Source organism: Caloenas nicobarica, chromosome Z, assembly GCF_036013445.1.
Source record: "Caloenas nicobarica isolate bCalNic1 chromosome Z, bCalNic1.hap1, whole genome shotgun sequence".
Classification (NCBI taxonomy): domain Eukaryota; kingdom Metazoa; phylum Chordata; class Aves; order Columbiformes; family Columbidae; genus Caloenas; species Caloenas nicobarica.
Genome location: NC_088284.1, coordinates 65,052,643 through 65,074,719, shown reverse-complemented (window position 1 = coordinate 65,074,719; position 22,077 = coordinate 65,052,643). Strand labels below are relative to the sequence as shown.

General features: G+C 38.3%; 1 protein-coding gene across 5 annotated transcripts in view; it reads left to right on the top strand.

The window, feature by feature from the left end:
* Window positions 1–19,130, top strand: part of PSIP1 (PC4 and SRSF1 interacting protein 1) — a 37,005-nt gene extending 17,875 nt beyond the window's left edge. For all 5 annotated transcript variants that reach the window (XM_065655999.1, XM_065655995.1, XM_065655997.1 and 2 more), the window contains 9 exons: window positions 844–919; window positions 1,780–2,005; window positions 2,682–2,800; window positions 5,211–5,266; window positions 6,493–6,563; window positions 12,336–12,437; window positions 13,109–13,328; window positions 15,675–15,786; window positions 18,387–19,130. In XM_065655999.1, the coding sequence (XP_065512071.1) occupies window positions 844–919; window positions 1,780–2,005; window positions 2,682–2,800; window positions 5,211–5,266; window positions 6,493–6,563; window positions 12,336–12,437; window positions 13,109–13,328; window positions 15,675–15,786; window positions 18,387–18,450 (1,046 nt within the window). In that variant the 3' untranslated portion in view covers window positions 18,451–19,130. The remainder of the gene's footprint in view (window positions 1–843; window positions 920–1,779; window positions 2,006–2,681; window positions 2,801–5,210; window positions 5,267–6,492; window positions 6,564–12,335; window positions 12,438–13,108; window positions 13,329–15,674; window positions 15,787–18,386) is intronic.
* Window positions 19,131–22,077: the final 2,947 nt, after the last annotated feature.

The following is a 22,077-nucleotide window of genomic DNA, read 5'->3' as shown; positions in this document are numbered from 1 at the left end:
TCCATTTCATGTGCTAAATGTGCATTTTTAATATTTTCTGGGTTTATCTTTACAATTTTTTTGTCTTGTTTTTTAATAACTATGTCTATAAGAGCAGGAAAGGATCTAGAAGATGCCTTCACTATCTGTGTAAAATGCCTTTTTATAAGATGTACTATGGAGCTTTTTCTGGTGTTGCTATGATACATGCATCTCTTGTCAACAATGCTCCATGCTAACACCAACAGGAGTTTAAACACTGAGTATTAGGCTTCTTAACCACATGTTCACTGTAGTATCAGACAAGTATTTGAAAGATAGAAATGCCAGGATGGCAGATACAGTTCATCTCATTCTTAACAATATGGCGAATGTGAGGAAATATGGAGTTTTACTCTGTACTGTAGTGTGCTGGTAGAACAGTGGTTTGTTATCAAAAAGAGTGATGGAAGCCCTGTGATACATCTAAAAATACTGGCAAACAGGCTGTATAAATGTGGACACTGACTAACTTTGTTTCCTTTCTCTAATTTCAGATTTGTTCACATTAGTTACACAACATGTGAAACAAATCCTAACTGTACAGAGTGCAGAAAACACAAGAACTGGTAGTTAGAGCCTATGGCTAGAAAACCACCAAACTTTGATTTACTAATTAGTTAAAAAAACCTACCAACACTTCAATTTTTTCAGAGATCTTGATTAAAGTTTGGTACTCACTTAACACTTGAATTTTTATAATAACAAATTTTGAGTCTATATTTTGATTTAAGTGTAGCTTCTGTCTGTTGAGTAAGAATCTTTCCTCATAGACAAGGAGGCTGGTGGCTGTGGACTAACCTGTTATTTCTATATAAATACTAGCTTCTGAAGTAAAAGTTCCAAAACCAAGAGGGAGACCCAAGTTGGTGAAACCACCTTGTCTTTCAGAGAGTGACTCGTGAGTTTTTCTGTTTGTTTCTTATTATAAAGCTGCTTTAATGTAAATTGTGTTGTTCCTTATATGAAGACTTCATAATAAGTACTGAGTTCCTCACAGGTCTTTGCCCCTTTAGTGTTCAGTATGAGTTACTGTTTGCTTTGATGTTGTTATTTACCTTTCAGGTTATTAATATATAGTAACTCAACTTAGTACATTTGTGGAACAAGAGACAGAAGATCTTAACCTTCCTAACTTGTAAAATCTGTGCAAAATTCCTATAATTGTATGCTGGGTGAAGAGGAAAAGCTGTTTATTAAAAGACAAGATCATGCAAAACTGAAGTATTGAAATTTTTTTACGTTTTTGTTTCAGAAATCTCTTCTGATGGAATTCCAACACTATCAGTAACCTAAATTTTGTTTTTACCCTCTTCAGTTCTTGTGTCAAGCCCTTAGTGGTAACTGAAGGAAAAGTTGAGCATTAGTGCAGTTTTCTATAGATAAGCAGATGCACAGTTTCAGTGTATGTACATCTTAAATAAGTGTACTTTGTAAAACTATAGTGTATGCACTCTGGGACCTGCAGAAACGTGTGTGGAGAACTTCTGAGTATTAACTTTTCTGGTTTTGAATCCATGCACATATATTAATGTTAGCTTCTTTAGGGCCCTCACTTTTTTTTTTGTATAGGTAGTTGGCTATAATGCTACAAAAATACTATTTTTTGATAAGTCATTAAACGAACAAAGAATGAATTAACTTCATAATTTGTAATATTCTGTGGTAAAAAAGAAAAAACATCCCTGAGTTAGAATAATGTGATATTTTAAACTCACTGTAGGTAGTGGACATGATGCCTGAATACTGTTCATATTTTAGTGTTAATGAGGAGGAGAAGGCAAAGAAAAAAGGACCAGAAGAAAAGCCCAAAAAGCAAGGGAAAAAAGATGAGGAAGGTCTGAAGGAAGAGGAGAAATCGAAGAAGGAATTTGACAAAAAGGAAGGAAAGAAAGAGGCTGAACCAAAAAGGAAAAATGCTGTGAAAGTGGGTTCTGCATCAGCTTCTGATTCTGAAGATGATGGAGAAGAACAAGAAGGTGATAAGGTATAATTTTGCTTTCCTGATATATTTATTACAGAGGAAAGTAGTATCACTGAAGATCTTTCTTGAGGTTAACACCAGATGATAGTAAAGGTTGGAGCCCTGTTGCTGGCGAATACACGCATATAGGGAAAAAAACAGTTGAAGAACTTCGTTTTGTCAAATAATTATTTGAGGAGCTTCTTTGTTATTTTCTAAGAAAAACATCTTTTCCAAGGCAGTTTTCTGCTTAACGAAGGATTTAAACATAGCAGGCAGTTATTTTGTCAAAAGGCTTTTTTCCACCTGCATTCCCTGGAACACAGTCTGTTTTTTCCTTGGGTGTGTCTAAGAGAACATTTGGGTTGAAACAAAGTTTGTGAATGGTATAAAGGTGTTCCTAGCCAGTCATTCGGAATGTCTTAATTTTTCTGGCACTTAGAATATTTTCTGTCTGTTAGAAAAGGAAAAAGGGAGAAAAGACTAAAGAAATTCAGAACTTATGAACATGTGGAGGTCTTGTGTTTAGTTGCGGACAAAGCCAGCTCTTGTTAGGTTGTTCCATGGATCAGAGTTCTTCAAAGATATTTAGTGTAGGTAGGTTTACCTGTTTACAGAAACAGTGATTTAATAATCTTGCTTTTCAGTAATCTAAAGACTCCTCTTCTCTTTCCAATCCTAAAATCGCAAATAAAAACAGAAGAAAAAAGGGGGAAGAAGCTTTCAGGCAGCTCATAGAAGAAACATTGTAAGAGGCCAACATGAGAGAGAAGTAACAGAAAGAAAGCGTAAGCAAGAGGAACAGGCAGAATCTGAATTGTGAGTATGTTTTAATGTGTGATGTCCACAAGTTGTAGGAGTACTTTGGAATTTTTTCCGATATAGTCTCGTCCTGTTAGCTTCAAACTAGTTTGTTCTGTGTTTCTCTCCCCCATCTTTTTTTTTTTTTTTTTCTATTTTAACTTATTTTTAGTTGGAGAGTAAAAACCTCCTCTAAACCAATATGTCCTATTGTGGGAGGATGGGAAGAACTGAACCTAGAAATTAAGCAATGTCAGTCTTTCAGTGACTAGAATTTCTAGCAGAAGACAGCTGGTGGGTTCTGTTTAGAAGTAAGCTAAGAAAATCCATGTGAAAAATAATCAGCATAAAAACAAACAACAACAACAAAAAACAGTTCAGGAGAGCCATGTATTTTTCTTTAAGTTTTGGATACATTAGATTCAGAATTAGTAGGACCTATTAATCCATGGTTACAGATTTTTGATCAGGTTATGGAATGCATAGGGTTACCTGGAAAACATTTCCTTCTCTGTCTGGCAGCTGGAGCGCGCACACACCGTCAGACAGAACAAGGAAAAAATTATGAATTATTCTACTTTAGCACTGAAAAGCCAGTTGAATGATACCAAGAGCAGTCTGCATTCAGAAGATAAATTATCACAGATGAATCAAGCATAAGAATGGAGAGAAGATCCTGCCAGAAACTGGGGGGGTGGGACAATAGGAAGAAATCTGACTCATTCTCAAGAGCTATTCTGCAAATGGGTGAAGAAGCCACCACCACCAGAACATGATGTTCCCATCCCCACAGTTGCTGGGAGGGCGGAAGAAAGGGAGACCAAGGTAAAAATTTGGAGAGAAAGGAGGAGGATAATGGTCCCTTTCACCTGTAACAACAAAATTCTACCTTTTTTGCATTCATTAACCAGAATCAAGTTTGTTTGGGGTTTTTTATCCTCTAGCCTTTTCTTCCCTTCTTCTTGCTGTCACTTGTCTGGAAATCTAATATAATTACTCTACTTGCCTGTACAAAGCTAAGCATTTCCAACTCCAGAGATTCTAAATTGGCCTTAACATCTTTGAAGCTCTTAATATATCACTACTTAAATCTGACATATGCTGGTTGATTTCTGCAATCAAACTGTCGTATTGATTTGGTTATAATAATCAAAGGTCCTCTACTTTTAAACAGCTGTCATATGTTAGGCACTGGAGGGTAGATAGAGCTTTCTTTCAGTAAGATAAAGGACTAGTAGTTGATGACTGCATAATGAATTGAAGTATCGCTGATGAATAATACCACAAAACTCAATACTGATGAAAAGTAAAAAGACTTCTTTTGTGCTGTCTTCAAGTTCCTCCATTAATACACTGAATATAGGCTGATACCTTTTTTTGGTTACTTTTCTCATCAGCATAGTTCCCATTTTCTGGTCTTTGTAGCTACTTTGTTAATATTTATCTATGTCTGTACATACACAAAATTTACATGTACTGTTTAAATGGCATGAGCTTGTGCTGCCAGTTAAAGTAAACTGTTGATTCTGTAACTGCATAGAGCATGAAAGGAACATAGAAGATGATAGACGTGCAGGACTGGATATTTAATGGATGTATATTACTATGGCAGGAAGAAAGTGAGTCACAGGATACTCAGTCATGATGTGCTGAAACATGCAAATTCTAAAATGAGGCTTTGAAACCCCTTAGACAAGACTAAGGAAATGCAAAACAGAGGTTCGTGATCTTCTGTGAATAAAGAGTTCAAAAGCTTGCTTGAAAGACTTCTGCCTGTCTTCATCCTGTAACTGAGATGGAAGCAAGTTTTGTTTGGTTTTCTTGGGTTCCAGCTTGATTTTTAGTGATACAATCAGAGAAGGAGCCAGGAGACTTCAGTGAGCTTGTAATAAATCTTTTTCCTTTACTATTTGCTTCAAGAATGTTTAAATTATCACTGATACATTTATGGTCAGTTGTAGGATACTTCTACTGTTATAATAATTTATATGACAAAAAAGTCACATAGGAACTGATTATGACTAATTGATCTTCCCATAATTCCCCATGGTAATGTTAAATACTTTTACTTTTTTGGTCATCATCATACAAATATTTTATTTCTCCATAAGTTACTTCCATATAATGCCATTTCACCAATCTTTACGTGTAACTAGAAGTACAGTTGAGAGTGTGACTTGTTTTTAAAATCCTTTAATTTGCTGCTTCTAGGGAAAACTGTCTGCCAATATGGAGGATTTAATGACAGTATCTCAGCTAACTGATTTTGTGAATTTTATGTCAGTCTCTGAAAACTAGGGTTTGGTTTTTGCATGCGAATGTTTTACTGAGATAATACCTGAAAACCCTGCATCTCATCTAAATATTTGAAAAAATGAAAGACTGAAAAACAGACATTACTGTAAAAACACTTTAATGTTTTTGATAGGCAGAGTAAAGAAGAAGGCAAGAAAACAGAGGTTAAGAAGATGGAGAAAAAGAGAGGTTGGTACAAAGAAGCGGAACTATTTTTGGTCATCTTAAATTTTTAATAGAATTATCTGCCTGGGAAAGATAATTTACTGCTAGGGATGGCTTTGAGGTCTTGGTCGAGGTTGGTTGATCCAAAACCGCTTCATTCAGATATGTGAAACAGTGCATTCTTATTCTTCTGTGTTCTTTATTTCTTCAGTGTGTTAGAACATGTCTTCGCTGTTCCTATTTTACTGTCATTTGAACTTTTAAATCTCAATCCTTTCTGTTTGTGAACAAGAAACCAAAGCTCTTATTCTTTGAATCAAATCACTTTAATTCTTCCATTAATTTTTTCCTATCTGTCTTCTCATAACACAATTATCTGAGGGACCTCTTGGAAGTATTTAGATACTACCTCTTACTAAGCAAGATGCTTGTTCTTCTTGAGTAAGAGGCTGAGATTCAGATCAGAATTAGATTAGATTCAGTCTTGTCTATTAACCCAGACTTGGAAACTGACTTTCATAGGGATAATTTGTTCCTTTTTCAGTACTCCCATCTTTAAGGACAATCCAGACCACTGGCTGTAACTTGTATACTACAGATCCAGTGGGATGGACTCTAACCAACCTAGTGTTGGCGAGGAGGGGGGAAAAGAAGTATCCAAACCCATCCAAGATGGATTGGACTTGAAGGGACTGTTTGCTGGCAGTATTGTTCAAAATACATACCACTTTCGTGTGGAAAAAAAATCCAAACAGGCATCGAGCAGGTGAATTAGAGGCAGACACATTCATTTGTCTTGCACATGGAGTTGGAGCATGTGCACTGGGAATGTTTTATTTGGATAGATTTGTACTGTAACACGAATTGTGTCTAATTTACTGCAAACATCCAGGTGTCCTGTCATTAAAGGTTTTCCAGTTTTGTAACTCTTGTTATTAATTAAACTTCCTTTTAACGTGGCCCACAAGTAAAAAGTGATAGCTGCATATTGAAATAGAAAATTATTTTGAGGTTGTAACTCCTACAGAGAAAACTATGTAGGTTGCTAATAAGTGTCTAGTTTTAAAAAGCTGTGAACTTTATTTCTGAGAGTAAGCCATTGTGTATTTGCCTGTATAGTTATCTGATGTAGAGTACCTGCTTGTATTTTTCTGCATTCTGTGTGAAGATTGGATTTGTAGAAAGGTTTCTGCAAAAACAAACCTGATGTGATTATCAAATATTCATGCATAGTATCTTTTCGTCTTCAGAAACATCAATGGATTCTAGGCTTCAAAGGATACATGCAGAAATTAAGAACTCCCTGAAAATTGATAATCTTGTAAGTATATTTTTAGACTGGTTTATGTGTATAATTTCAGTAGGAAATACTTTGCATGCATGTTTTATTTTTAATTAATATTCCAAGAGTGAATGGAATTTTTTCAGTTTGAAAGATAGCTGCTGCTTAAATGAGGTTACTGTGGACATTAAAAGATCAATGTCAGCAAGTAAAATTGGTTTTGTTTGAAAATACTTCATTTACCAGAAACATTCAAACAAAATTCTAAGCATCTGTGCCAGCCATGCAGGAGCACCAGAAAGACACAATGAGTGTAGTAGTAGCAGACTCGGTGCTGCCAGGGGTGGAGCCGCTACAGCCCCCCATCTGCTGACCCCACTCATTGTTGAGGGAAGTCTGCTGCTTGTTGGAGGCTCAGATTTGGAACATTACTGACAGTGGGCTGAGGCTTGTCTGGCGTTGACTATTTATTAACTGCTGCTGGTTTTCTAAGTTGGGCACCAATGATACAGTAAGGGAAGACCTGTGAAGTATCAAGCGTGACTGCACAACTCTGAGCATGATGGGGACCCAGGTGGTGGTTCTTTTCTTGAGGAGGGGACTTGTGAAGGAATGGGTGGGACTGCTAGGAGGTGGCAGGATCCACCCAGCTAACTGGGGCAAAAGTATCGCTGCCAAGAGGCTGGCCAGTGTTGTTAAAGAGCTTTAAACTTGGAACAGTAGCAGAGGGCAAAGTGAGGAAGTGGTGGAGCAGGATCACAATTAAATGATGCAGGGTGTTGAAAACAGAATTGGCCTTGTAATCAACAGAACAGGATGGAAGTGGCATCACCATGAGAATATGCACAGAAATGAGGAAGTGCTGGCAGCATGGTGTTACAAGGAAAGCTCTCAATCTTTCTGGAAAGTCAGTACATCTGCGTACCTCTTTGAAGTGGTTGCATGCTAATGCATACAGCATGGGGAACAAACTAAAGGAACTGAACATCTGTCTGCAGTTTTAGGTCTGTGATTTCATTGGAAGCACAGAGATTTGGTGGGATAGTTCATGGGACTGGAGCCTTACCATGTATGTATATGGGATCTTTAGGAAAGATGGGTGTTGGGAAGACGTGATGCAGAATAATGCTTCATGTGAGACACCAGTGGGAATGTGTGGAGTTCTGCATTGGGACAGATGATAAGCCAACTGAGATCTTGTGGGTCAGGATTAGTGGGCAGACCAATATGGGTGACATCCTGAGGATGTCTACTGCAGATCAGCTGATCAGGCAGAACTAGAGAATGAAGTCATCTTAAGGTAACTGGGAGGCACCTCTGGTTCAAAGGCTCTGGTCCTCGCTGGAGGCTTGCATCATCCTGGTGTCTGCTGAAGGGATAACATGGGGATGATACAGCAATCCAGGAGCTTCTGGAGTGTCATAACTTCCTAATGCAGGTGATCAAGGAGCTGAAAAGAGAAGATGACCTGTCAGACCTGATTCTTACAAACAGGGAAGATCTGGTTAGGGATATGAAGGTCAAAGGAGCAGGGCAAAAAGGATTGCAGTCCTGGGCTCAGAAGATCAGACTTTTAGCCTCTACAGAGATCTGCTTGGAAGAATCCCCTGAGAGACCATGCTGGAGAGAATGGACCAGGAGACTTGGCTCACTTTTAGATCCATCTTGACAAGCAGGAAGATAACCAAACGTGGCAGGAGGGCTGCATGGATAAACAAGGAGCTTCTGACTATAGTCAGGGCACAAAAACGAAGGAAGCATACAGGAAGGGAAAGCAGGGACAGGTGACCTGGGAGGAATATGCAGACGCTGTCCAAGCATGGAGGGATGTGGTTAGGAAAACCAAAACCCACCTGCATTTAGATCTGGAGAGAGGAACGAAGGACAATGAAGCTTCTTCAAATACCTCACCAGCAACAGGAAGACTGGGAAAATGTGGGCCTGCTGCTGAATGGGGATCTAATGAAAAAGGACAAGGAGAAGGCCAAGGTACTCAATGCTTTCATAACCTCAGTTTGCTTGTACAATTCCTTTAGGAATTTCTAGGTTCCCAAGACCAGAGGAAAGTCCAGAACAGGAAAGACTTGATGCTCAGTGCACTAGGATCACATAACGGGGCATTTAAACAAATGATGCTGAATAGTGCTGAGGGAGCTGGATGATGTCATTGTGCATCCATTCTTTTTTCGTTTTGTGAAAAGTAACGGTAATTAGGGGGAGGTTCCCAGGGGCTGGAAGAAAGCAGATGTTGCCCTCATCTTACAGAAGGAGGATCTGGGAAACCACAGGCCAGTCAGCCTGCATTGTTCCCTTGGAAAGTGATGGAGCAAATCCTCCTGGAAATTGTTTCCAATAATATGAAAGACAGTAAGGTCTCTGGGAGTTGTTTGCATGGGTTAATGAAGAGGAAATCATGCTTCTGTGAGGTGACTGGCGTGGTGGATGAGGTGGAGCAGTGTATGTTGTTTATATTTTATATTTAGTTTAAAAAAGCTTTTAACATTGTCCATCATAGCAGCCTTATAGACTAACTGATGAAGTCTAGACTAAGTAAGTAGGTGGACTGAAAACAGGCTGAACTGCAGGGCACAAAAGACTGATCAGTGGCAGTGAGTCCAGCTAAAGGCCGGTGACTGGTAGTCAATACTGTTAAAACATCTTCCTCAATGATGGGATGATGGGACAGACCACACCCATAACAAGTTTGCAGAAAATACCCATTGGATCTGTTTTGTGTGCTGCTACCCAGAGGGATTTGGACAGGCTGGAGAAATAGGCCAACAAGAACTTCACCAATTTCAATAAAGGTTCAAGTTCTGTCCCTGGGGAAGAATAACCCCCTGTACCAGCACAGGCTGGAGACTGACTAGCTGGAGAGCAGCTTGTCAGAAAGTGGTCTGGGGTGCTGGTGGACACAAAGTTTGCCACAAGAGCACATTGCTGGCTCATGGTAAAGTTGGCCAGCAGCATCCTGGGCTGCATTAGAAAGCGAGTTGCCAAAACATGGAAGGAGGTGATGGCTGCCCTCTACTTCACACTGGTGAGACACCGTATCCTGTTTTGGGCTCCCCAGTACAATAGAGACATGGACATACTGGAGAGAGCCAAATAAAGTGCCACAAAGATGAGTTAAGGGCTTGGAGCATCTGTTGTATGAGGAGAGGCTTAGGTAGCCCAGAGAAGGCCAAGAGAGGGATGTGTGTAGATACCTGAATAGAGTGTGGAAAGATGACAAAGCCAGACTCTTCCTCAGTGAAAGGACAAGAGGCAATGAACACTGATGTCAATACAGGAAATACTGCTTAAACATAAGAAAAAGCTGTGAGGCTCATCAGGCACTCACATATGTTCATCTAAATTCTTGAACCCTGGAATCCACTGTTACAGTTGGGCAGTAAAAACAGATAGAGAAGGACTCGAGCTGTATCTTTTTTTTTTTTTTTTTAAGCCTGTTCTAATTTCTATGCCTTTGGGTGCTTTAGAACAATACTACTAGGTTTTCTGAATTCAAGGTTATTTGTGCTTTTGTTGGTTGGGGGGTGAGGGGGAAGGAGGGGTGGTGGTGGTTTGTGGTTTGTTTGTTTGTTTTTTCTCTGAAACCTCAAATCATGAAACCAGACCAAAAATACTTTAACAGTCTCTTATTTGAAGTCCCAGAAGAGATGCAAATCTTAAAGTCCATTTCCATTTACGCAACTGAAAAAGCAAGTAAAAGGCTTTGTTCCATCTCTGCCTTTATGTACTGGTGAAGACAAGAAAACTCTTGCTACCACTGTTAATTGACCAAGGAGAGGTGTGAGAGTGACACCAGGTTGAGGGCTTTCCCTAAATGATTATGTGATCTTTTCAGAGTACCATTGCATTGATGATGCTGAAAGGGATTCAGCCTTTTGTTTAGTATCTTCATTTTGTGAGTGCCATTTGTACAATGAGAAAATGTGAGTGGCAGTGAAGTAGTACTGTAGCATGAGAAGCAGCAAGCTGCTCCAGCCCAGGAACTCAGTGTTGTGTTGGGTGTTGGAGGCAAGGTTCTGGTACTGGGGCCAGGGTGCTGCCCCGTGCTGGACATAGCATGTTCCAGTTGGCTCCAGTGGACTTAGCACAGGGTATGGCTGAGCCTCTCAGACATGATGGTGGTACCTCTTTAAAAGCTTATTTAAGAAAGGGCAAAACACATGAGGCAGAGAGAGGAGGGGAAGAAAAAGGGAGAAACGGCAGAGGGAACACAAAGGTTGAAGAAGAAGGGAGGAAGGAGGTGCTCCCTGTTGCTGGAGCAAGTATTCCCCTGCAACCTGTGGAAGAGACCAGGAGGGAGCAGGTGTTCATGCTGTGGCCTATCGAGAACCCATTCAGGAGGTTTCCCTGAAGGGCTGCAGCCTGTGGGGAGAGCCCCAGCTGGAGCAAAGAATGGGAGAGGGAAGGGATTGCAGAGCAACTGTGATGACTGTCTGCCCCTACTGCACTGCTTGGAGTGAAGTTGAACAAGGGAAAGGGGGGAAGGAAAGTATTGATTTGATGTTTGTCTTTGTTTCTCATGATTCAGATGTATTTTAATTGGTAATAAATTAATTTTCCCTAAGTATTGAGTCTATTTTGCCCACAACAGTAACTGGTAAAGCAATCTCCCTGTCTTTAGCTCAACCCATGAGCTCTCTCATCCTGTCTTCTTCCCCTGCCCTGTTGAAGAGGGAGAGGCGAGTGTCTGGGTGTGCATCTGGCTCCTGGCCTAGGCTGACTCACCATGGTGTTAACTATGAAACATTCATTACCAGTGTGGCCTGTTCTTAAATAATTTAAGTCTGTGCCAATACTTTTTCTCAAAAAAAATAGTTCACCTTTTACTTCACAACTTAAAGGTTTGGCTTGCATAAATCACTCTGTCCTGAGCCAGATAGTAAATTGCCCTAAAATAATGAGTAAAAATACAAAAAATCCCAAAACCTCACCAAATCTCTGATTCAGAGGTGTAACGGAGCAAATATCTTACAATACTAGGAAGAACATTGGTTGTGGAGCTACAGCAAGGACACTTGGTTTATCATAATTGTATTTATCAAGTAAACACGATACCAGGAATTCTGCTGAGCATAGTCCTGATGTGTGTGTTTGGAGTTTTTTTTAATACTAATTGCCCTCGAGAACAGGAGCTACAACTTTATATAAGATGCAGAATATTATGACCTGTGCTGTAGATGAATCTTTTAAGTTCTAAATAGGAAGTAAAATCAACAAGAGCAGCTGAAGACAAGGAAACTGAGAACTAAGTATTATGGGAAGAAGACTTTAGTACAGTAGTTCTTAGAAATGGATGAGAAACTCACATCACTACTACTGTGTCTCCTGCATAGTGTGTCATTCATCAAACTTTTAACTGAAAAATGTACAAAGATGCAGTTCTGTATATTAACTGCAGTCCACTTAAGATGCTTTGCTGCCTTCTCAGTAGCAAGTCACCTGGGAGAAATAGTGTAAGGAAAAGGCTGACTATGAATAACAGCTTCAAGCATGGAAGTACTAGAATTGTGAAAGCGCTATAAAGCTTGAGTTTGTATTTTGAAAGTATACTATTATTTTTTAAAATAAGTTTTTCAGATAGCATTTGCATTTTGCTATGGAAGTAGATGAAAGGCGGATTACTGATGCTAATCTTTGCAAGTTTGACTGTAGAAATTGTTCTGAAATTAAGTGCATAGTCAAATTAAGGATATTGTAGGAAGGTATCGTTGAGCATGGAAATTAATTTAGTATGGCTAAGTAAGGATTATTAACATGTAAGTTAAGTCTTCAAACTAATTTCTTGTTTATATACAGGATGTGAACAGGTGTATTGAGGCTCTTGATGAGCTTGCATCTCTTCAAGTCACAATGCAACAAGCTCAGAAACATACAGAGATGATTCTGACTCTAAAGAAGGTGAGATCTGCAATGTTAAAGTAACCTGTGTGTTTTCCAAATTGATATCAGCATTATTTACTGCTGGAGTACTGTGTCCAATTCTGTCCCCCCACAATTGGAGAAAGATGTGGACAGACTGGAGAAGGTCCAAAGGAGAGCTGTGAAGATGATCAAAGGGCTGGAGAGCCTTCCCTATAAGGCAGGACTGAAGGGGTTAGGTCTCTTCTTCCTGAAGAAGTCTCAGGGGGAACCTCATCACAGTATTCCAGCACTTAAAGGGCAGCTACAAAAAGGACAGAGGCTCTCTCTTCACAGGAAGCCATATAGAGAAGGCAATGGGCAGCTGATACAAATTGCACTGGGAGAGATTTCATCTTGATAGGAAAAAAAAAAAAGTTTACAGTGAGAACAATCATTCACTGGAACAACCTCTCCAGTGTTGTGATGGAGTCCCCATTGCTGGAGGTTTTCAAGATGTAATAGGACAGGGTGCTCCATAATCTCATACAGGGTCCCTTTCCCACAGAGGATTGGACCAGATGATCTTTTGAGGTGTTGATACTTCAGAGAGTGTAAAAGTCTATTATCTCTTTTCAGGTTAAAATAAGAATTTCATCTAGTATGTGATGAAATCACATATGTATTTAAATACCTAAGTGGAGCTCATTGTTTTATTACTTTGATTTCAGATACGGAAATTCAAAGTTAGCCAAGTTATCATGGAGAAATCTACGATGCTATATAACAAATTCAAGACCATGTTTCTGGTTGGGGAAGGGGATTCTGTTCTTTCTCAAGTACTAAATAAATCACTTGCTGAGCAGAAGCAGCATGAGGAGGCCAACAAAACCAAAGAACAGTGGAAGAAAGGAGCAAACAAAAAACTGGAAAAGGAAAAGGACCAAACAGGTAAGATAGTGGTTTTAGTTTCTTGTCATATAAAAGACCTAGTCTCCATCAACTTCTGAGTGAGCTTCAAAAAAATCCATCATGTAGGAATTCTACCCATCTATTAAAACCTTTACATATTTGAAATAAGTCAAGTATAATACTGCTATAACTAAGTTTCAAGTTCAAGGGTATAATGTTTTCCGTGGCTGGTTTATTCCCTGAAGGGAAGGGATTTTGCAAGAATTCAGTTTAGCATTATTTATCTCTCTGTACATTTTCTAACCTTACTACTGTGTGGAATAAAAAGATGTTAAACGCGAGACAGAATCATGTACTACCTTCCATTCCTCAGGGAGCCTTTGGGTGCCCAGACTCCTACCTGTGCTTTAACAAATGCTTCATTTCCTGCACTAGCCTCTTCTTATATCATGCATGCTACTATATGTAGCAGCAGCTTTTAACCACTTACATGGTACTTATGGGATGGAACTTCAGTAATTAATAATCATCATTTAGGGGAGAAAAGGCCTTTATGCTCTTAGCAGTACTGTACCAGATTCATCGTGAGCACTTGTACACGTACAGTGTGATACTGAAAGCCTTCCATAGTAAGCATGCCCTACAATAACTTATGTCCGTTATTTAAAAAAATGTGAAAGAAATGTAGTAAAGTAGATACTTGCATTTTTAAATAGAGGAACAAAATGAGACAGACACTGAAATGCTGTATTGCAAATGAATTTAAGTCCTTGAGGATCGAAGAGTTCTATCTATTAAAATTATTTAGATCCTTGATCTCTACAAGCACTGGAAAGAAATTATACTTAGTTTGAACTTGAATCCTGGGAGCAAAACTGTTTTAGAAAACTTCGAAAGCCATACTACTTGGATCTGGAAGAAACAAGTTACTGTAACTGAGGCGATTGAGGATGCCAAGGATTTGGAATAACTGAAGTTGAAATGCCACTGTATTTGTAACTGCTAAGAAAGCAAGGATGATGATAAAATCCAACCATTTTATGGTGAAAGAACTATGTATGCTGTAGCGTAGGGGTTCCACACAGATTTCTCCAGAACCCAGTGACCAGCACAGCTGGTCTTCAACAAAGAATCTAAACTGAAAGACTTCCTAGGCATAGGATAGTCTGACTAATGAAGCTACTCCAGATAAGGCTGATACGAAACTTCACCAGAACACACTGAAATACTGTGGTGTTGCCTACTCAGATGAAGAATGGTAAGAAGTTTTATTAGAGTAGGGGGATATTTCAAGGAGGTGTGTTTTTTCTTTATTTGCTACAAAGAGAATTCTTCCTTAAGTTTGTACTTCTGCCCTTTTAAAAATTGAACTGCTGAACTCTTACTATCTTTACGAAGCATGACATTTACAGCAGTTTGTACTTCATCTAAGTACAAATTCAGACTATATACTTTGTAACATGGCATTACAGCATTCATATTTTTTTCTTAAATTTCTCCTATGGCATTCGAGTTCAGAACTGATTCTGAGCCAGTCTAAGTCATCTTAAAATGGTCTTGTGTGCTTTTTAGCATCTCTTAGCCTGTAAGTATTCAGATGAGTCATGTCTTGTTTGTGGTTTTGGTGTTTTGTTTTTTCTTCTATAGCACAATAGTTTTATAGAGGGATTTTTTTGTAAACCTGTAACTTCAAAGAAAATTGACTGTCAATTCTGACTTAACGTGACATTCCTCAACAACTCACTCAAAATTCACTGTTTTGTGAAACCAGAGCAAAACCATGTATTCATCACAGAAGTTTTACAGAGGTTAAATATTCCTACTTTGACTTCACCAAGTACAGCTTCTACATAATACTTTATTGTCAAACAGGAAAACATATATATTACATATACAATATAATGAAACATTTTACTCTATATATACTGTTTCTTATATTTTGATTATATACATATCTGTTAGAGTTTAGAGTAAACAACCATCTATGGAACTAGTACCTTTTCTAGTTAAAGTATCAGAAATCCCCCAAAACTGACTGACTGGGTAAAAAGTATATTCTCTCACTTCTCAGAATATAACTAAGCATTAGTCTTATTATCTGTAGCCTAGCAAACACAAGAAGAATTTGAAATGTCATTCAATACATACCCTTTCCATTTCCCATTATTAAAATTATGGAATGACGCTCATTGCTTGGAATTTTCAGAAGTTAGAAGCCATATTAGTTACTGCTTTTTGTATTGTTTCAGCTGCTGGGTATCAAGGTGAGGGGAAAACATTTATAGTGTTTTGAGTTTATGAAGGTAAAAAATTATCTAGGGCTTTTTATAGCACAGTTTTGCTGCCTGCAGCACTGTTTTCTTTCCCTGCCCTTTCATTTTAAAGGTTCAAAGGTTCTGAATGGGGGGTCTGAAGCTCAAGACACCAACCAGTCGCAACAAAATGGAGAGAACACTGAGGAAAAGAAAGATAAGCATGAAGCTGGCAGTAAGAAAAAGTGAGTTAATAACCTTACTGAACAAATGATCTGCTCTAACAAAATGATGTAAATAAAACAGCTGTAGAATGAAACTACTTAACCATGTTGAGGTACTGTTTTCTTTACAGAGTTTACTCTCAACTTTAGGGAATGATAACACGCAAATCTTCTGTTAAAGCTTTGAATGAACATTTTTAAAGTTACTTCACTCACTGCAATGGTGGAGACTAAAATAAAAGAATTATGAGATGGCCTGTTAGGAGAAAGTCAGCATGTGGTGAGACAGGGCAGAGGATAAGCTTTCTCCTACATTTAAGACTACTTGATGCTATTTAATTAGAAGCAAAGGAAATCTGAAGCAAGTCTTATAGAAACTAATGGGATTTATCAAGTTTTTTTGTGAAATCATGTATTCTAACCAGTAACCAAGCCACTTAAATTAGTGTTCTATGGTGTAGTTGTGGAATTGCCCAAATACAGGGAGACTGCAGGCTAGAACTCAGACCTGTGAAATTTCTGATCTCCAAACACATTATAGAGGTCAATGCATTTACCTTTTCTAAACAAGAAGCCATAAGAATTCTTGAATTTCTCAGGAGATAATTATTTCAACCTTAGCCTCACTGAAAAATGCTGGTTTGTAACAAGAACAACAAGCAGTGAATCTGTTGTAGAAGATGAGAAATACTTAATAGAATTTAGTAAACTATGAGGAAAAGGCCTAGAATTATCCTTGAACTGAATTGTTTTGTTGAAGTACCACTTTGTTTTCTCTGAGCACTTCTGCACTGTGTACTCAGGATTCTTTTTGCCCAGCAGTATGTTGAAGCAACCTTTCCTTTCATTGCTGTCTTCATGCAGGCCAGGAGAAACTGTAGTTGCCTGGTGGTTTTTTGGCTGTCTTTCAAGTTAAAACTGTACAAATGAGTGGAATATTGACTGTTACTTATAGTAAGGTAAACATAGAATAAAACCAAAACACCCTGACGATGAAAACAAATTTGATATTTGCTGAGATGTAGCCTCAGAACCATTGGCTTTTGATTACACAGCCTTCAGAAGTGACATTTGGGAATTTTCAGCCAATGATGTCAAATACTTACTTGGTCTGAACAAGTATCATGTTAAGGAAACATAATGAAGGCACAAGTGTAGGCTCCTAACACAGGTTACACAGCCTAACACACAGCATAAATAGGTGATTTGGCCACATGACAATATGGTACTAACAAAGTGCAATGCCTGACTTAATTGAAATCAACAAGCCAGTTCAGTAATATACTGGCCAACTGTTTAGAAATAGATGACTACTTGAACTGGTTCTCTAAGGCAGAATTTTCATGGCCTGCTCCTTTCCTCGTTCCTGCAGAACCTGACAACACTTGGATTCTTTTGAGTGGCAGAGAGACACACTCAGTCAGATTGCACTATATATTTGAGATTAAAAGTATTAAGAATATTTGGTTGCATGCATGACACCTCAATGGACATAGCTCAAAAGAAACATAAGGCATAAACTTCAGATAGTTATGCAACATGCCTGGAAAAGGCTGTTGAATATAAAGAGCATATCAGAAAAGCAACTTAGAGCAAGACAATTTATATTTTTAATTCTTGGGTAATGATGATTTTATCTGTAAAACTTGGAAATATATCTTTAATGAGTGTCAGGTTCTGCTAGTAAACATATATCTCTTTGTGTGCTATGACCTTGAACTCTACACTCCAACACATTCTTTGACTTTCCTAAACAAACTCACTTTACAAGAAAACTTGTATGGCTACTTGGGATCAGTTTTTGTGGACTTATATTCATTGTTTGCTAAGAGCTATAAACAAGATTTTGTAACACCTCTTGCAGATACCTTCCACGTTGAGAAATGCATTCATACACCTGTTCAGAATTCAGCAAGCTATAGGCTGCTGTCTCTCTCTTCCTTTCAGTATTTTTCATACATTTTTATTTGCAATATTCCATTTTTTAGGAGTAAGAAACAAGTAAGCAAAATAAATATCAACAAATCATCCATGTTCAAAACACCCCTGCGGTTCACCCTACTGCCTCTAAGTAAATAATTTGTAAACTTCTCAAATCACAGGGCTGTCTATTCAGTTCTGAACTTTAGTCCCTTTGCTCATTAGAGGCAAGACATATCCAGTTAAATTTTGGAAGACAGAAGTTTTGTAACTTAATACTTCTGAAGTGATTGGCACTTAAGAACATATTTTTGTTCTCATTTGTTAAAAATAGATACTGTTTCCTGGGGTTACCTTAGTGTTCAGGACACATAGTGGATTATTTGTAGCTACTAAGAAAAGTTACAGTTTCAAGGTCTGTTAAGCCAGATTGCTTTTCCACTGGAGCTGACACATACTTGGCAGCAGACTAGGGAAGACCACCTGAGTGAGTGCAGTTCACAGCTGGTCACAAACATTCATGTGATGTTAACTGCCATCAGCTTAGCTTTCTATTTGGGGGCAGCTGGCATCACTACCTGCTTCAGTTCTCCAGACTTCATCTACAGCATTGCGTACTCCAGACTGCACAGATTTACCTGCAATAAGTTTTGCTCTCCACATTTTTATCAGTCATTAATGTTGTTTTATTTTGTTTCTAGGACATCTGGTGAAGAGAGAGAACTTGAAAAGCCAGTGAAAGATTCTGCCTTTGAAAGCAAATGACACCACTGGAGTCTCTTTTCTAAATACAAATTGAAGAAAATTGTTAAGTTTTGCATTTGAAATCTATAGACTGCAGAAAGTTTAAAATAATTTTATAAGCATAGTATTTTAAAGTTAAATTTTGTGGAATAAAAGCCCTTTTAATCTTGGTTTAAAGTATTTAAACACTTTTGCCAATAGTTTTGTCCAGTATTAACAGGTAACACATTTCAAAATATGAAAATTCCAGTTAGAAAACTAAAGCTTACATGTTACAGGATTTAGAGTTGTAGTATATTTTTATCTGACTACTGTATGTTTGTCTAGCTCATAGCAGGGAAAAGTGTAAATACTTTTAACTGCCTAATTGCTTCATTTGTATAAAACCTACTTTCTTCCTATGACACTGACCTCTGTTTGTGCATAGTCTTTCAACTCTTGTGGGGATGTCTTTTCACTGTGTTTTGTAGGAGTTGAAAGCGGCATTTTTATAGCTGTTAATGTATGAGTATACTTACTTTTTTAAAAACAAGTTTAGTTCTCTTCTTGCAAAACTTATTGTGCCAATTTACTGCAATGTGACTTTATGCTTTTGGTATAATAAGTATACTAGAAAGAAATCTGGTGTTTTCACTGAACCTGTTGGTGCACTCTGGTTGGAAAACACTGTCTTGAACAATTTCTGAAATTAAAGAATTTAAACTGATAAAGAGAGACTGGTTCTTAATACTAACTTGTATAGACTAAAACATTCATAAGAAAAAACAAGTGCCTGTTTCGTTTTTATTATCTTGGTATTACCTTGAGGATTTCTAACTTGAATTTTAACAGAAACACTGGTAAAGTATTTAAGAAGAAATCCTAAAGGCATGGAAGGGAATGAAATGGGTATAAGCTCCTCTGAAAATTCTTTCTTGAAACACACCCTTTGCCTAACATCAGAACTAGCAACAACTTGTGTGTCACTGGAAAGTGGTATTTGATAGAGGCCAGCCAGGTGAGAAATTAAGAGTTCAGTAATCCTAAGAATCTTGTTAGGAAGACATCAGGGAAGGTGACAGTGTTCCAAGGTGTACGTAACACCTTGCACTCCATCACCTTCAAGGCAGCAATGGACCAACATGGTTACAGCCTGCTGGAGACCAGAACTTCTGAAGCTTTAGCTCACACCATTCAATAAGGAAGAGTTTCAGTATGGCAGCATGACCAGGACAGCATGGTATTAAATACTGGAAAGTCAAATTATTTCTTGTTTACATGCCTTGTAAATTGCTGCCATGGCTTCTTCAGTCAGCACACCTGGGTTTGTTGTTCTTAGCCAGAGTACTATGGAAAAAAGGGATTTCTGCTCCTATATAAAACAAGGCATGCAGCTTTTTCCCCCCATTTTAAGTTCAACAACTTGGTACAATCTTTACTTTTGTTTGCAGTTCTGCTCCCAGAGTAGCACTAAGCAGGTAGATAGTCAGGAACAAGAAAAAGCAACTTCAGCACTCAATAGCTCAGGACGAAGTGAAGGTCCAGTAACTTCAACAATGCTTTCAAACTTCCTTGTTTTGCAGAATCTGAAAGTGACAGATTTATCTTGACTAGTGCTTTTTTTTTCCACTGAAATCATGCACTACTGCAAAGTAACTCCTCCTTAGTCTCCTAATTCTGAAAGGATGAAAACTTTTTTTGTTAGCACTGCTTTTTTGCTGCCTTTTTAAAAAAAAAATTTCCTTCTTCCTAACAGACTACAATAGTAAACTTCATAATAGCTTTAGGATCATAGCCCTAACCTCCCCTTCTCTTACTTCCATAGTTTAAGTAACAATCCCCACTAGTGACCAGAGGCACCGAAAAAAAGCATGAAAAACCTGAAATCAGAACTCTCGTATCTGATGCTTGTTGCTCAAGCACTATTAAAGTTTATTATGTTCAAAACTGCTATTTAGTCATCTTTGCTAGTTTGCAGTAGTTTGTATTTTTATAATGTAACTTTGCCAGAATCCATCACAGTGAATGGTTGTTTCCCTTGATAAATATGCCGCTCCTTCAGAGACCGTGTGTGCAACGTGTAGTCAGTGCACATAAGCTGCTGCTAAGACCTGTTTGAACTAGTTTGACCAGCTTTTAACTGTCCAGTTACAGTGGTACACCTACATGATGTTAACTGCCTCTGTAGGCTGTCCCTCACCAGAACCCATCAGATTTATTTTTAGTCTCAATAATCCGTAAACAAGCTGTAATGTTAAAATGAGGCAGGATTATGGGTTTGGTAACGTGGAAAAGCCAACAAAGGAATATTTCTTTCAACATTCAACAGCACTGTTCACCAGCAGCTGAATTTATGGAGCCTGTTTTGCTGCATTTGTACAGCAGACTTCTTCATACTAGAATACAGTGCATGCTTTCTAAAGGCTTCTTCACTATATTGAGTACTTTTACAGATACAAGGTTATTTTTATCACTCTTTATTACTCTGCTATCATTCATGTCAATGGATAGAAGCACATGCACATGTATGCATCTGTACCTACCCTTAACAAAATCACAATTGGTGCATATTTACAAAATGGTACTATTTCCACTTTGTCTTCCTGCCTGAAGTTGCAAGCAGCCTGAAAGCCTCTGTTCTCTCTTCACAGCTCCATGTTGCCGCTCAAAGAAGCACGCTCTTAAATGACTTTTTGCACTAAACAGAGTGGCATTCAGCTACCATAGCACTTCGTAGGAACACACTCTGCCTTGGGAAATTAAAGTATCAAGCTTCAGGCATTTAGAAAGGTTAATTATTAAATATTGAACCCTGTATTTACAAAGCAGAATCCACTTATGTGATTACTGGAAGTTAAAACTCGGCATGGGAAGAAGTTGTAGTTCACAGCAATATATTTAAGATTTTTGAATACAGTAATCTCCTCTCACACAAAGGTAAAAACATGCAAGTAGTTATACAGCTAAAAGCTAAAATTACGTGCAAATCTTTTCATGTACATAATGAATATGTATTTGCATAATGAAATGGAAGGTGTTTACATACCAAAACTGAATAGCTTTCAGATCTTGAAGACGGCCCCTCAAGTTAAACCTGGAAGACCAACAGCCATGGCAGCTCCCAGAATGAAATTGTCTTTGGCAGATGGTCATGATGTTTGGCCTCCACAGATGCTGAGTTTTGGCAATCTCTGGAGTTTCACAACAGGCTGCTGTTGAGGGGAGAGACTAATGTGGCCACGCAGCTAGAACACCAGACAGAAGCATTCTCATTCAGCTTCCCAACACAGGTAGTTAGTGTGCACTGGGATTTGTGTATCTACATACAGCTAGTTCTGAGATTTATTCTATTGCTTTAGGAAACCAGATCAACTTCCACATTCACCCTCAAAAGTGTTTCTGTAAAGATGTTAACTGGGAATCTTAAATGGGAATTCTCACATAAGTGCTTCCTGATTTTGACCATTCCTTTGCATCAAACCCCCTTTTACCAAAAAAAGATAGTGTGTATTCCATGAGTACGCCCAATCCACCTTGTTTCCACACAAGTGTTGATGAGCTAACTGCATGTCTGTCTTTCACAACTGTTGCAGAGATAATGGGTCAACCAAGCCACTACTTCAAAGGGTTAAAGGAGAAGGATGCAGGGCTGGAGCTCCTGATTGTATG